Source organism: Conger conger, chromosome 17 (genome assembly GCF_963514075.1).
Source record: "Conger conger chromosome 17, fConCon1.1, whole genome shotgun sequence".
Lineage (NCBI taxonomy): Eukaryota > Metazoa > Chordata > Actinopteri > Anguilliformes > Congridae > Conger > Conger conger.
Genome location: NC_083776.1, coordinates 35,781,769 through 35,798,624, shown reverse-complemented (window position 1 = coordinate 35,798,624; position 16,856 = coordinate 35,781,769). Strand labels below are relative to the sequence as shown.

General features: G+C 49.1%; 1 protein-coding gene across 1 annotated transcript in view; it reads right to left on the bottom strand.

The window, feature by feature from the left end:
• Positions 1-16,856, bottom strand: part of dnah9l (dynein, axonemal, heavy polypeptide 9 like) — a 106,515-nt gene that overhangs the window by 39,227 nt on the left and 50,432 nt on the right. The window contains exons 51-60 of the mRNA XM_061225761.1: positions 15,310-15,472; positions 14,614-14,737; positions 11,204-11,346; positions 10,352-10,513; positions 9,144-9,377; positions 8,548-8,694; positions 6,865-6,978; positions 5,990-6,133; positions 5,511-5,693; positions 3,129-3,230 (exon numbers count right to left, since the gene is read on the bottom strand). Of these exons, the coding sequence (XP_061081745.1) occupies positions 3,129-3,230; positions 5,511-5,693; positions 5,990-6,133; positions 6,865-6,978; positions 8,548-8,694; positions 9,144-9,377; positions 10,352-10,513; positions 11,204-11,346; positions 14,614-14,737; positions 15,310-15,472 (1,516 nt within the window). The remainder of the gene's footprint in view (positions 1-3,128; positions 3,231-5,510; positions 5,694-5,989; positions 6,134-6,864; positions 6,979-8,547; positions 8,695-9,143; positions 9,378-10,351; positions 10,514-11,203; positions 11,347-14,613; positions 14,738-15,309; positions 15,473-16,856) is intronic.

The window sequence follows — 16,856 nt, the reverse complement described above, 5'->3', positions numbered from 1 at the left end:
TGGGGGGTGTGTGGGGTGTGCGGGGTGTGTGGGGGTGTGGTGTGTGAGGTGTGTGTGGGGTGTGTGGGAATCCCTTCCCCCCTCACACTCACAGCCAGCTTTCTCCGGATGACCTCCAGCTTGTCTGCAGCCTCGATGTGTGTGGGGTGTGGGGTGTGTGGGTGTGGGGTGTGTGGTGTGTGGGTGTGGGGTGTGTGGGGTGTGTGTGTGTGGGGTGTGTGGGATATGCGGGGTGTGTGGGTGTGTGTGTGGTGTGTGAGGTGTGTGTGGTGTGTCTGTGGTGTGTGAGGTGTGTGGGGTGTGTGGGGGTGTGTGTGGGATGTGTGGGGTGTGTGGATGTGGGGTGTGTGGTGTGTGTGGGTGTGGGGTGTGTGGGGTGTGTGTGTGTGGGGTGTGTGGGATATGCGGGGTGTGTGGGTGTGTGTGTGGTGTGTGAGGTGTGTGTGGTGTGTCTGTGGTGTGTGAGGTGTGTGTGTGTGGGGTGTGTGGGGGGTGTGTGGGATATGCGGGGTGTGTCGGTTGTGTGGGGGGGTGGGGTGTGTGCGGTGTGTGTGTGTGTGGGGTGTGTGGGGTGTGTGGGGGGGTGGGGTGTGTGAGGTGTGTGTGTGGGGTGTGTGGGGTGTGTGGGGGGGGTGTGGTGGGTGAGGTGTGTGTGTGGGGTGTGTGTGTATGGGGTGTGTGGGGTGTGGGATATCTGGGTGTGGTGTGTGAGGTGTGTGTGTGGGGGGTGTATGGGGTGTGTGAGGTGTGCGGGGTGTGTGGGGGGTGTGGGGTGTGTGTGGGGTGTGTGGTGTGGGGTGTGTGGGGTGTGTGTGGTGTGTGTGTGTGGGGTGTGTGGGGTGTGCGGGGTGTACGGGGTGTGTGGGGGGTGTGGGGTGTGTGTGTGAGGTGTGTGAGGTGTGTATGGGGTGTGTGGGGTGTGGGATATCTGGGTGTGGTGTGTGAGGTGTGTGTGTGGGGGGGTGTGGTGTGTGAGGTGTGTGTGTGGGGTGTATGGGGTGTGTGAGGTGTGCGGGGTGTGTGTGGGGTGTGTGGTGTGGGGTGTGTGGGGTGTGTGTGGTGTGTGTGTGTGGGGTGTGTGGGGGGTGTGTGGGATATGCGGGGTGTGTCGGTTGTGTGGGGGGGGTGGGGTGTGTGAGGTGTGTGTGTGGGGTGTGTGGGGTGTGTGGGGGGGGTGTGGTGGGTGAGGTGTGTGTGTGGGGTGTGTGTGTATGGGGTGTGTGGGGTGTGGGATATCTGGGTGTGGTGTGTGAGGTGTGTGTGTGGGGGGGTGTGGTGTGTGAGGTGTGTGTGTGTGGGGTGTATGGGGTGTGTGAGGTGTGCGGGGTGTGTGGGGGGTGTGGGGTGTGTGTGGGGTGTGGGGTGTGTGTGGTGTGTGTGTGGGGTGTGTGGTGTGGGGTGTGTGGGGTGTGTGTGTGTGGGGTGTGCGGGGTGTACGGGGTGTGTGGGGGGTGTGGGGTGTGTGTGTGAGGTGTGTGAGGTGTGTGTGTGGGGTGTGTGGGGTGTGCGGGGTGTGTGGGGGGTGTGGGGTGTGTGGGGTGTGCGGGGTGTGTGGGGTGTGTGGGGGGAGTGTGTGGGGTGTGTGTGGTGTGTGTGTGTGGGGTGTGTGGGGTATGTGGGGGGTGTGAGGTGTGTGTGTGGGGTGTGTGAGGTGTGTGTGTGTGGGGTGTGCGGGGTGTGTGGGGGGTGTGGGGTGTGCGGGGTGTGTGGGGGGTGTGGGGTGTGTGGGGGGAGTGTGGGGGGTGTGGGGGGTGTGTGGGGTGTGCGGGGTGTGTGGGGGTGTGGTGTGTGAGGTGTGTGTGGGGTGTGTGGGAATCCCTTCCCCCCTCACACTCACAGCCAGCTTTCTCCGGATGACCTCCAGCTTGTCTGCAGCCTCGATGTGTGTGGGGTGTGGGGTGTGTGGGTGTGGGGTGTGTGGTGTGTGGGTGTGGGGTGTGTGGGGTGTGTGTGTGTGGGGTGTGTGGGATATGCGGGGTGTGTGGGTGTGTGTGTGGTGTGTGAGGTGTGTGTGGTGTGTCTGTGGTGTGTGAGGTGTGTGGGGTGTGTGGGGGTGTGTGTGGGATGTGTGGGGTGTGTGGATGTGGGGTGTGTGGTGTGTGTGGGTGTGGGGTGTGTGGGGTGTGTGTGTGTGGGGTGTGTGGGATATGCGGGGTGTGTGGGTGTGTGTGTGGTGTGTGAGGTGTGTGTGGTGTGTCTGTGGTGTGTGAGGTGTGTGTGTGTGGGGTGTGTGGGGGGTGTGTGGGATATGCGGGGTGTGTCGGTTGTGTGGGGGGGTGGGGTGTGTGCGGTGTGTGTGTGTGTGGGGTGTGTGGGGTGTGTGGGGGGGTGGGGTGTGTGAGGTGTGTGTGTGGGGTGTGTGGGGTGTGTGGGGGGGGTGTGGTGGGTGAGGTGTGTGTGTGGGGTGTGTGTGTATGGGGTGTGTGGGGTGTGGGATATCTGGGTGTGGTGTGTGAGGTGTGTGTGTGGGGGGTGTATGGGGTGTGTGAGGTGTGCGGGGTGTGTGGGGGGTGTGGGGTGTGTGTGGGGTGTGTGGTGTGGGGTGTGTGGGGTGTGTGTGGTGTGTGTGTGTGGGGTGTGTGGGGTGTGCGGGGTGTACGGGGTGTGTGGGGGGTGTGGGGTGTGTGTGTGAGGTGTGTGAGGTGTGTATGGGGTGTGTGGGGTGTGGGATATCTGGGTGTGGTGTGTGAGGTGTGTGTGTGGGGGGGTGTGGTGTGTGAGGTGTGTGTGTGGGGTGTATGGGGTGTGTGAGGTGTGCGGGGTGTGTGTGGGGTGTGTGGTGTGGGGTGTGTGGGGTGTGTGTGGTGTGTGTGTGTGGGGTGTGTGGGGTGTGCGGGGTGTACGGGGTGTGTGGGGGGTGTGGGGTGTGTGTGTGTGAGGTGTGTGAGGTGTGTGTGGGGTGTGTGGGGTGTGTGGGGGGTGTGGGGTGTGCGGGGTGTGTGGGGTGTGTGTGTGTGGGGTGTGTGGGGTGTGCGGGGTGTGTGGGGGGTGTGGGGTGTGCGGGGTGTGTGGGGGGTGTGGGGTGTGTGGGGGGAGTGTGGGGGGTGTGGGGTGTGCGGGGTGTGTGGGGGTGTGGTGTGTGAGGTGTGTGTGGGGTGTGTGGGAATCCCTTCCCCCCTCACACTCACAGCCAGCTTTCTCCGGATGACCTCCAGCTTGTCTGCAGCCTCGATCAGGTCGGCGTTGGCCTGGGCCAGACACAGCCTCTTCAGCTCCACCTCACAGAACACCTGGAACACAGCGCCAGTCCATCCATTAGCTGCTCCACCACAGCCAATCAGCAGCCAGCACCACCCCCCCCCAGCCAATCAGCACTCAGCGCTGCCATAACAACTTATTAGCACCCAGCAGAGGCAACATCATGAAACCACAATGATGCCCCAAATCATTACTCACACATTTTCTTCAGTGAAATAAGAAAAATGTTATGCACAAAGCAAATATTCAATAATTAGCAGTCTAATTAGTTGATGTGTAGAAAAGAAGTGAGCCTGCTCCTGTAAACAAACCTACATGTTTAACACACTATTATTACACTTCCTTCATTCATATATAATACATATCCATCCATCCATCCATCCATTATCTGAACCTGCTTATCCTGATCAGGGTCGCAGGGGGCTGGAGCCTATCCCAGCATACATTGGGCGAAAGGCAGGAATACACCCTGGACAGGTTATAATACATATTCAAGACCAAATATCACTGATGCTCTTCACAGAAAGTGGTAGTGTAATTAGTGCTACTGCCTTTTCAGTCCTGATGGTGCCACAATTCTTTCTCTTCAAACTATTAGTGTTTCTTGTCAAAATGTATGGGCACTAAACTACTTTGACACATCTTTATCAAACACGTCTGCAATAGGCCGTCGGCCATCACTCTAAAGATGTTTGAACTCTTGAATGATGACGAAAGCACCCGAATAGGAAATGAACACCATACTCACAAACATCTGTGAAAGGTCCCAGCAGGACAGGAGGGCAAGCATAACAGAAAAAAAAACACATTCTGACAAACATGAACAATTATGCAAAGCAATGGAAATTAATTTTGCCCCACTGGGTAAGATGTGTCAGTCCTGACATAATTAATGAGCATCACTATTAATCTCTTATTAACATGATGAAAAATGACCACACATAGAGAGATCACGAGACCTGATGAACTCGCTGCTCATAATTCAGACTTTGGGTTGGTTATCACTGCACTATTGCTGCATGTTAGAATTCCCTTGCCATATGTGATAGATTTTGAGTTGACCACAAGTTGAGTTGATTTTCCAAGTCATTTGAATCCTGCAAAGTGCACCAGGCAGAACATTAATTGGAAACCCCTGGTCTACACTCATGACATTTTAAGGGTTAGGTTAGCGTAATGGGCAAGCGTTTAGGGGTTTGGATAATGGGTAAGGGTTAGGTAAGGGGTTAGGGGTTAGGATAATGGGTAAGGGGTTAGGGGTTAGGGGTTAGGGGTTATAGTAATGGGTAAGGGGTTAGGGGTTAGGGGTTATAGTAATGGGTAAGGAGTTAGGGGTTAGGGGTTATAGTAATGGGTAATGGGTTAGGGGTTAGGGGTTATAGTAATGGGTTAGGGGTAAGGGGTTAAAGTAATGGGTAAGGGGTTAGGGGTTAGGGGTTAGGGGTTATAGTAATGGGTAATGGGTTAGGGGTTAGGGGTTATAGTAATGGGTTAGGGGTAAGGGGTTATAGTAATGGGTAAGGGGTTAGGGGTTATAGTAATGAGTAATGATTAGGGGTAAGGGGTTAGGGGTTATAGTAATGGGTAAGGGGTTAGGGGTTAGGTGTTATAGTAATGGGTAATGGATTAGGGGTAAGGGGTTAGGGGGTACAGTAATGGGTTAGGGGTAAGGGGTTAGGGGTTATAGTAATGGGTAAGGGGTTAGGGGTTAGGGGTTATAGTAATGGGTTAGGGGTTAGGGGTTAGGGGTTATAGTAATGGGTTAGGGGTTAGGGGTAATGGGTTAGGGGTTAGGGGTAATGGGTTAGGGGTTATAGTAATGGGTTAGGGGTTAGGGGTTATAGTAATGGGTAATGGATTAGGGGTAAGGGGTTAGGGGTTATAGTAATGGGTTAGGGGTAAGGGGTTAGGGGTTATAGTAATGGGTTAGGGGTTAGGGGTTATAGTAATGGGTTAGGGGTTAGGGGTAAGGGGTTATAGTAATGGGTAAGGGGTTAGGGGTTAGGGGTAATGGGTTAGGGGTTATAGTAATGGGTTAGGGGTTAGGGGTTATAGTAATGGGTTAGGGGTTAGGGGTAATGGGTTAGGGGTTATAGTAATGGGTTAGGGGTTAGGGGTTATAGTAATGGGTTAGGGGTTAGGGGTAAGGGGTTATAGTAATGGGTAAGGGGTTAGGGGTTAGGGGTAATGGGTTAGGGGTTATAGTAATGGGTTAGGGGTTATAGTAATGGGTTAGGGGTTAGGGGTTATAGTAATGGGTTAGGGGTTAGGGGTTATAGTAATGGGTAAGGGGTTAGGGGTTAGGGCTGCACCTCGTGGAAGCGGATGATGTTGATCACCCAGGCACACAACCCTGCGGCAGCCGAGGACTTCTGGCGCACAAACTCGGGGTTGAATTCAGGATCGCTCAGATACTCGTCCCGGACCACCCTCACTGTAGCTTCTGGAATGTGCTCTTTGTCAAAGTTCACCAGGGCCTGCAGGAAGTCATCCACCTAAAAGACAGGGACACTGTTACCATGGACACGCAATCACCCCTCTGCCCAGAAGGGCCATCAGATTACAGAATGCAGGGCCCAGGACCAATTCATTCTAGCCAAATATGAACATGTAAAAAGCAGCTAAATTTTTATTGCAATACAATGTATTTCTAAAATGTCTTTCACAATATGGTGCAATATAAGTATAATGTTCTGCCACATACAAAAGTACATAGAGATCTTAGATCATAGAGATTATCTCCTCTATGCTCAGGAGCAGGCTGTTGGGTTATTGTTGGGTTATTTCTTACCTTGCTCATGACCACCTTGGCTGCCTTCCAGCTGCGGTCTTTGGGAATGCGGCCCTGTGGGGCCAGGAGGACCAGCACAGCAGCGGCCACATTGGACACAATCACAGGAGGGTTGGGAAAGGTCCTCAGCTCCGTCAGGTTCAGCTGCATTAAGACACAGACACAGTCAGTACTGCAAGACACAGACACAGTCAGTACTGCAAGACACAGACACAGTCATTACTGTAAGACACAGGTATGGTCAGTAGTGTAAGACAGACACAATCAGTATAATCAGACATAATGGTCATAGTTTTACTGAAAGACACAGGTACAGACAGCACTGAAAAATATAGACACAGTCCGTAATATAAGACACAGACACGGTCAGTACTGTAAGATACAGACACAGTCAATACTGTAAATCAGTCAGTACTGTAAGACACAAACACGGTCAGTACTGTAAATCAGTCAGTACTGTAAGACACAGACATGGTCAGTACTGTAAATCAGTCAGTACTGTAAGACACGGACATGGTCACACAGACACTCACACACACACACACACACTCACACACACACACACACTCACACACACACACACACACACACGCTCACACACACACACACACACACTCACACACACACACACACACACACACACACACACACTCACACTCACTCACTCACACACTCACACACTCACACTCACACTCACTCACTCACACACACACACTCACTCACTCACACACACACACACACACACACACACTCACACACACACACACACACACACTCACACTCACTCACTCACACACTCACACACTCACACTCACTCACTCACACACACACACTCACTCACACACACACACACACACACACACACTCACACACACCCTGTTCAAGGTGTTGAGTGCGGCGTTAGCTGCCTGCAGGGCAGGCTCGGCTTTGGCTAGGTCATCCTCGGACTCCTTCTGTTGCTTTGTGACTTCGGCCTGAATGGCTGCTACCTGCGGCCCAGAGACAGCTCTGAGGTATATATACACATGTATACACATATACACCACACTCACTGAGACATGGCACTCTCTCACTGAATAGCCAGACTGTATTGTTAATCGGCCCAGTGACTACAGCAAAGCAAGGCTTGGTTTTACTTGGTACAGAGGCAGAGCCAGGCCTGGTTAGACCTGAAGTTAAGCAGTGCTGTGCCTGGTTAGTACTGAAGTTAAGCAGAGCCAGGCCTGGTTAGACCTGAAGTTAAGCAGGGCTGGGCCTGGTTAGACCTGAAGTTAAGCAGAGATTTGCTTGGTTAGTACTGAATCTAAGCAGGCCTGGACTTAGTTAGTACTGAAGCTAAGCAGGCCTGGACTTAGTTAGTACGAAAGCTAAGCAGAGCTGGGCAGGGTTAATACTGGAAGGTGCATTTTACAGTAACGTTGATTGTCCAGGAGGGGCCAGTGTCCCCTTTGGATCAAATAAACCCAAAACCCTCAGTATGGGGCTGCTTGCCTAAAAAAATCAAACCAATCTTCATTTGAATGACCTAATATTGATTTATAAAATCCTGAGATCGATTTCTTTAACAAATTCAGTTTTCCTTGGATGTGTGAAAATGTAGTTCATAGTTTCTGCTGACCAAAGGAAACCACAGAACTATGAGAGAAAGTCAGTTAGTCTCACGTGGCCAGCCTTTGGTTCGCGTAAGGAGAGCTGGACATGCCAACCACAAATGTCCACACTATGAAATAATGTGTTGTTCTTTATTTGTCTTATATTCACGTAAGGCCCTGCATATTAAAAAAGTTACTCTCAAAATAAACTCTGGTACGTGGATGCAACAATCTATCGGGAACAACTGACCTATTTTTGCATCATTGCATCCTGCACTGTAATGGTAATAACAGTGATGGACTAAGTACAAAAATCCCGTACTTCCTGTACTTGATACTTAAGTATCAAAAGTACTGTGAGTTAATAAATGATTCATACTAAAGTAGACCTACATTTAAAAGCAAACACATTTGTACTTCTACTCTACATTACATTATTGGCATTTGGCAGACGCTCTTATCCAGAGCAACATACAGTGGATTAGACTAAGCATGAGACAATCCTCCCCTGGAGCAATGCAGGGTTAAGGGCCTTGCTCAAGGGCCCGACAGCTGTGCGGATCTTATTGTGGCTACACCGGGATTAGAACCACCAACCTTGCGTGTCCCAGTCATTTACTTTAACCACTACGCTACAGGCCATCCTGCTCTACTCTACACGTTTGTACTTTCTTGTAAGTAGAAATTCACATAGAGTAGCCTTTGTTAAATTGGGTCAAATAATATTTTAGTAATTTTAGTAAGTTCCCTGTACACTTTCCAGCATTATTTCTCAGATAATCTCTTTCATATCTAAGTACAATTGGTATTATAATTGAAATACCCCAAGCCGAATCAGCATTGAATTGGAAATTGAATCGGGTTCTTGTGAATTGAAATTGAGTCGAATCGGAAACCAAATCAAATCAGGACCGTGTGAATTGGAGCTGAATCGGGAAATCAATGATGATACACAGCCTTACTCACTTTCTGCTCTTCAGAATCTGCTACGGCCTTCTCCTGATTCAGCTTCTCTGTCTGCTGGCCAATCTTTGAGATGATCGCCTCTGTGTCTGTGTTCCTCTGGTGCAATTCCACTTCCTGTACGGCCAATTTTGCCTTCAGATCCTCCACCTAAAGGAGCCATAATTGATAATAGATTATCAATCGCTTGGCAGACAGTGCCTCCCATACATTACATTGTACAACAAGGACGTTTGTGTGCTTGATGCAACATTAGCTCAGTAGGTAAGAGCGGTCATCTGGCAGTCGAAGAATTGCCCGTTTGATCTCACCTGATTGGCTGTGCTCTGCAGGATGCTCTCACCTGATTGGTTGTGCTCTGCAGGATGCTCTCACCTGATTGGTTGTGCTCTGCAGGATGCTCTCACCTGATTGGCTGTTCTCTGCATGATGCTCTCACCTGATTGGCTGTGCTCTGCAGGATGCTCTCACCTGATAGGCTGTGCTCTGCAGGACGCTCTCACCTGATAGGCTGTGCCCTGCAGGGCACTCTCACCTGATAGGCTGTGCTCTGCAGGAAGCTCTCACCTGATAGGCTGTGCTCTGCAGGACGCTCTCACCTGATAGGCTGTGCTCTGCAGCTTCTGGAGCCCGTTCTCCAGGCGCTCCATCTTCTGAGTCAGCTCCCTCCTCTTAACGCCCAGCAGGTTTCCGTACAGCTTCATGAACTCCAGGAAGCTCTTCGGAGTGGTGTAGTTGAAGTGCTTCTCGTTCTGCTGGTACCTGGTGCTCACCTCGTTCACACTGGTGTGTGCGTAGGATATGAACTCGCTGATAGAACCCCTCACTTCAGGCTATGTAAGTTAGAGAATGAGAACACAGACTTAACATCGTACTTCATTTTAGTGCCCAAGACATTGGTTAATTACTGTAAGAATATTTGTCTTTCTTTATAAATGTTAAAATGTAAAATACCTTATATGGAGAATCACAAATACTTCCGCCAAGTAAATTCTCACATAAATGTACTGCATTTAATAAGGTACAGGTTTAGAAAAGTACTTCATGTGTATTTTACTAGTTATGATGCTTTAACTTGTGGAAGAACCTATGCACTTGTAATTCACTTTGGATTAAAAGCGTCTACCAAATGACTAAAATGTAAAATGTAAATGGTACAGATAACAATCTATTCTACCACGGAATAGCACTATACTACAGGATCCATAAACAAATGTGTTCTTGGGAAATAACGCATCTTCAGTGTTCATTCTATCTGTGTTTCTGTGTGTGACTTCAGTTTTAGAATATCAGGCTACCCCCAAAACACTGTTCCTGTCCCCAGCATCACACACAGTGACCCCCAGACCCGACTGGGCTTCACTGTGTACTGCACTCATAACAAATGCAACAGTGCTCACTAAACTTTTGATGACTGCTTTTTCATCAAAATTCCTATTCCAGTCTGATCAGAATGTTTGATGGGGTCTCCTGTGTATATTCACCTCTATGAGATTCTTTGGGTTATATGCAGGACTATTAAATGCAATATCATACACCACACAATGTGGTATTTGTTACGCACAGTTGATTTGCATCTTTACCCGCTGGTCTGTATCCTGTAGCCTAGTTGCTCAGGCATTGCCTGGGGCAGGGTGTAGCCTAGTAGTTAAGGTACATGACTGGGACCCGGAAGGTTGCTGGTTCAAGCCCTGGTGTAAGATCCCTTGCAGCTGGCGGGCCCTAGTCTAATCAACTGTAAGTGGCTCTGGATAAAAGCGGGAGCTGAAAAGCTGTAATGTAAGCAGCGGGGCACGGCTCTCCTCACCTCCACTCCCTCCAGGCTGTGAATGAAGGTGCTGCTGACAGACTGCAGGGCCTGCTGGGGCCAGGCGTGGAACCAGTCGATGGCTGTGCAGTTCACCAGCGCAGGGAACTTCCTGGCACGCGTACGCAGAGTGAAGCCCACAGGGGAGAAGCACAGGACCACCTGAACGAGCACAAGACACGGGAGAACATGCGTGTGACCCGCGTGAGGAGAGGCATGGACAGGTGTGACCCAGGAGAGGCATGAACAGGTGTGACCCAGGAGAGACATGAACAGGTGTGACTCAGGAGAGACATGAACAGGTGTGACCCAGGAGAGACATTAACAGGTGTGACCCAGGAGAGGCATGAACAGGTGTGACCCAGGAGAGACATGAACAGGTGTGACCCAGGAGAGACATTAACAGGTGTGACCCAGGAGAGACATTAACAGGTGTGACCCCCGTCAGGAGAAAGAGAAACGTGTGTGTGACACACGAGAAATGGAAGAATGTGCATTTAACACGCATGAGGGGAAACGTAAACACACGCGTGACTTGCATGCGGAGAAAGAGAAGCGTGTGTGTGTGTGGAAGCATCTAATGGGTTTCGCATCATTCTGAAAAGGTTCTGGGTCGGGAAAAAAATAATTAAAAGATATAGTTTGGTTAAATAACAGAAACACAAACTGGCTGCACTACATTGTGGAAAGCAAGTTGCAACCGACAAAACAAGTGAGTGAATAAGTTGCATATTCTACAAGTGAAACTTTTTATAATTCCTTCTACAGAGTTCAGAGTTCAGAGTTCAAATTTCCGCACAAGCCGCGCTGGCGTGCGAGCTGCAGGCTGGAGGAGGCAGGCCCCACGCTGACCTTGAGCTGGCGGCGGATGCGCTCGATGAAGAAGTGCCAGCAGTTCTCCCGCGTGTCCAGCTGGCCCAGGCCACGCAGCTCCATGCGGATGGAGGTGGTGATCAGGTCCAGCTCCTCTTCGCTGAACAGATCCGGGATGTCCCCTGAAGGCCACAGCACAACCAGGAGACAGCTCAGAGGGTCAGTCCCGGACCCATCCCACAAAACAGCACAGCACTATTTACCCTGCAGCACCCAATTTTTAGGCGTGCAAAAGTATTGGAACATGTGACTGACAGGTGTTTCTTATTGCCCGGATGTGCCCTGTTAGATTGATTGGTTAAACAATAAATAGTTCTGAATGTCTACCAGTCAATCCTGGCGGCATTCTCCTCCGCTATCACCACTGCCAAAATAAATTACTACCAAACAAAAATTCTGAATTCCACCACTAACCCTCGTCAACTGTTCTCCATCTTCTCCTCTCTCCTCAGCACACCTCTCCCACCACCTCAGTCCTCGCTCACTGCTGATGACTTTGCAGTATTTTTTGACGAGAAGGTTGCAGACATCCGCAGCACCTTCGCGACCACCACCACCTCTGTGCCTGCCTCCCTTTCTGTGCCTGCCCCCCTTTCTGTGCCTGCCCCCTGTTTCTCCTCTTTCTGTCCCCTTACAGATGCTGATGTGTCTCACCTCCTGCTCTCCCACCGCCCTACTACTTGTGCCCTGAACCCCATCCCCTCGAACCTCCTTCAGGCAATCACGCCTGACATCCTCCCAATTGTCAACTCCCTTGTTAACTCCTCTCTGTCCTCTGGCTGTTTTCCCTCATCATTCAAGAGGGCCTACATCACCCCACTCCTAAAGAAACCCACTCTGGACCCCTCCTGCATTCAGAACTACCGTCTGGTATCTCTCCTTCCTTTTTTATCCAAATCCATTGAACAAACTGTCTCCAACCAACTCTCTTCCTTCTTCTCACAGAATAACCTGCTGGACCCCCACCAGTCCAGCTTCAGACCTGGCCACTCGACAGAGACCGCACTCCTCTCGTCAATGAGCAGCATCCCTCTCCTCTGTCCTGGATAAGAGCGTCTGCTAAATGTCTTGTAATGTAATATTCTTTGTTGGCTTGGGTTTTGCCTGTGAAGACTGCTTTTGTGTTAGAAAACCAACATGAGGACCAGATAACTGTCTTTGGGAGATAAGAAAGCCATTTTGAAGCTTATAAAATAGGGGAAATCAATCAGAGCCATTGCACAATCATTGGGGCTAGCTTGTAAAACAAATGGGAATGTCCTGAAAAAAGAAACCGCTGGCATACAGGTCGACCAAGGAAAACAACAGCAGTTGATGACAGAAACATTGAGAGCTGTGAAGAAAAAACCCCAAAACATCAGTGACGGTATCTCAATCAACCATTCGAAGAAGAGAGCAACAATATGGAAGCTATACCACAAGATGCAAACCACTCATCAGTAGTGAGAATCGGAAGGTGGGATTACAATTTGCAAAGAAGTACAGAGATGAGTCACAAAAGTTTTATGGACTGATGAGACCTCTACCAAAGTGATGGAAAGGCCAAAGTGTGGAGAAAGAAGGGATCTGCTCATGATCCAAAACATACAAGCTCATCTGTGAAGCACGGTGGAGGAAGTCTCATGGCTGCTTCTGGAATGGGCTCACTAATCTTTATTGATGATGTAACTCATGATGGTAGCATCAGGATGAATTCAGAAGTCTACAAAAACATTCTGTCTGCCAACTTACAGAGAAATATATCCAAACTAATTGGGAGGAACTTCATCATGCAGCAAGAGAATGACCCAAAACACACTAGAATGGCCAAGTAAATCACCAGACCTTAAACCAATTGAGCATGCATTTCACCTCCTGAAGAGGAGATTGAAGGGAAAAATCCAACGAAAACAAACAACTGAAAGAGGCTGCAGTATAAGCCTGGAAAAGCATCACAAAAGAAGAATGCAACAGTTTGGTGATGTCAATGGGTCGCAGGCTTAATGCAGTTATTGCAGGGAAGGGATATGCTACTAAATATTAAGTGTTATTTACTTTCATTTACTTAAATACCCTCTGTTCCAATACTTTTGCTCACCTAAAAATTGGGTGGTCTGATACCAAAGGTGCTAAGTAGTTTAACACATTATACACAAATACCAGGAAATAAAAATATGTTTTTATCTCAACCCCAAATGTATTCAGTGTATTGCAAAAACAAAGGAATTGGCCTTGCTGTTCCAATACATTTGGAGGGCACTGTATGTTTCTAAATCTGAAATGACTAAATTTGGATTTTGACCATTTTTAGATGGAAAGGCCTGGTTTGGGCTCATAAACAACTAAATAATGTTCTGAGCCATGCACGTAGTGGATGTAGATTTTGTTGCCAAGGTGTCTGTAGCCAGAGTCCACTTATATAGTGCGTGTACCTTTTGTTGCCAGGTATGAATATTAAGATTCTGTAATTTGGTTTAAAATGTTCTCATATATTTGGTAATACTTCTATTTATGTTCAATTTGGATTGTAATGTAATTGGCTTTAAGTAACCTGCCTGGCAAATAAATAGTTAAAAAAAGTTGATCTCTGTGGTTTCTCTTACAGAGCACACTGTTATAGTACAGACTGTTATAGTACAGACAACCCCTTTCAAGTTGGTCTAGGGAGGAGGAAATTAAGCTTATTGTATCACGGGGTATTGCACCCATAGACCTCTGTCGTTAAATCAATCTCCTCAGTGTGGCAGTTCATTCATGTCGAGAACGGAAATAGCTAATGCCTTCTTGGGTCCCTGAGCCACTGTCCGATATACCTAAAGAAGCAGCTATTCCTGCAACCCCTGAAATGACGCAGATATCCAGCCAGCTCGTGAGTCATGCACATGACGGCCGATGTGACATGCAGTGGGACCAGCAGATAGTTCAGAGAGCAAATTATGGTACAGAATTCCTTTAGTGATCAAGTGTAAATTTTAAATTATCTACAAAAATTTTATATATAAATTACATTCTTAAATTGGAGTAAGATAAGACGAAGGTAGGATTTATTGGCCCAATTTTGGAGATTTTTGGTCAGCCCATACCCGAAAGCTGCCCCATGATGAGGCCCTATGTTACATTACATTACATTCTTGGCATTTGGCAGACGCTCTTATCCAGAGCGACGTACAGTTAATTAGACTAAGCAGGAGACAATCCTCCCCTGGAGCAATGCAGGTTTAAGGGCCTTGCTCAAGGGCCCAACGGCTGCGCGGATCTTATTGTGGCTACACCAGGATTAGAACCACCGACCTTGCGTGTCCCAGTCAATTACCTTAACCTTACCTTAGCTTAACCACTACGCTACAGGCCACCCTATGTGTATAAGGTAGTGTGCCCCCAATCCTGTGATCCATCCCATCTGAAGGTACCTGAAGCCAGCATGTCGTTAATGAGAACCAGGAAGCGCTCGTCGGGAATCTGGGTGTCTGTGTGCAGGAACACGGTCCCGATGTTCTTCACCCCCACCTTCAGGTAAAGGGCGGCGATGTCACTCTGGTGAGGAGAGGGCAAGGACGAGATGGGACCCCAGTGCACTTGAGTGACAGTCATCTTTTCACACTGGGTCATTCCCCTTTGAATCAACTCACACATCTGTTCTGTAATTATTATTTACCAAAGGCTTAGTAATCTGAAACAAATAAATGTATGCAAAAAAATGAATCAATAATATTTATCTTAAAATTACGTTTCAAGTCTTATTTCCCAAAGAACTACAGAGAGAAAAGGTGTCTGTCATCTTATTCAGAGAGAGGATGGCAGCAGAGAGGGGCTGATTTCACGCAGAGGGAGAGAAGGGGAAGAACACCCCTAACACCGCCAAGGGCTAATGCTACCTACCACAGCTAACACTCCCTGCCAGGGCTAATGCTGCTAGCATGGCTTAACACCACCTAGCAGGGCTAACACTTCCTAGCAGGGCTAATGCTACCTACCAGGAATCACCACCTACTACTTTTACTACTACCCTCACTGTGAAGATGACAATAAGCACTGGAGCTATGTGAAGCAGGAATCCCGAAGAGATCCATACGGAGAGGCCCAGTGGTGGTTCTGTCGCATTGTACCCGCAGGTCATGGATGCCATATCCTTTGCGAAGGGTGATCTGGAAGACCTCCAAAACGCTGATGAAGGCAGCAAGGCGACACAAACTCTGCTTCCCGCTCCCTCCCACTCCGATCAGGAGAGCATTCCCATGCGGAGCCTCCAGGATGCGACTGATCCGGCATCTATTCATTTAAAATACGCAGGGAAACTTAACATAAAATTAACATCCTTTCTTTAAAATATGCAGGGAAGCACTGTAAAATTAACAACATCTTTTCTTTAAAATACGCAGGGAAACACTGTAAAATTAACAACATCTTTTCTTTAAAATATGCAGGATAACACTGTAAAAACTGGGGTCAGCATGTCCACTGTAAACCAGTTGCAACTTCCGTAGACATTGTTGCTAAAAAGCTGCTTATTGAAACAAGAGAACTCCAAATGAGGTCAGCAGGTCCACTATAAGCCCACTGCGGAGCTAAACACTGATTACATACTGGGGTATTTCTGCTGTGAACCAGCTGCAGTCCTGTAGCCATCACCACCTAAAGGTCAGTGTACCTGCCGATTGTTCAGCAAGCGGAACGGAGCAGATACATTCTGTATTGATGTGGAAAATTGGTAATTTTACACAGTGTTATGCAGAGGGACTGGTTCATATCCACAGACCAAAAGGATGAATGTTTTCATGTTCTCACTGTTATTCATCACTAAATGTTTCTGTGATCTCTCTTGGCCCCTCATAGTTTCTCCAGGGGCTTGGCAGCAGCCCTGGCACCATTACAAGCCAGATCATTAACAATCGTGTCCCCAACCAGGGAATGAGCACTGCAGGATGCAGCAATCACACGTCACAGGGCCAGGTAATGAATTACAAGTTCCCTCACACCATGTCAACAAATTGTGTTTCCTGAGGACACTGGATTCTCAGCGTATGAATGTGTCGAGGCCATACTCCACCTGATCCCTCATTTTCAGAGGCACAGGGTGAAGAGATCAGTCTGACTGCGGCATCAGCAGTAACACCATAACAACACCTCTCCTACTCCTTGGTTGGGTGCATATACTGAGCCAGTGCATTTCCTTGGGGATGATTGGGGGTGTGCTCAATCAGACTTCTGTCCCACCAGACTCCTTCCCCGGGGGAATGGAGACTCCTCAGAGAGGATGACGCATTGCCCCTCTGGTTCTCCTTTGGGGAGACATCCAGCCCACTCAGTCAGGATGCTCTAGCCCATGCGTGGCCCTTCTGTAAGCATTTCCTCCAACTCCTTGCTTCTTCAAAACCCTAGACAGGGTACGACAAGCAACCGCAGACTGCTGCTGGTGGCTCCCAACAGGCCAGGGCGACCTTGGTTTCCTGTGCTGCTCAGACTCCTCGATGGGGAGCTGTGGCACCTTGAGGATCTCCTAGCACAACTGGAAAGACCGCATAGAGCATTCGGACCCAGATCACCTGCGAATTTGTGTTTGACCTCTGAGGGCCCAGAACCACTATTGGGCACCCATTCATTGTGTGCGAGCAGGTGGAATCTGTCACAACATGGTGTGAGCCACGTGGGGGAG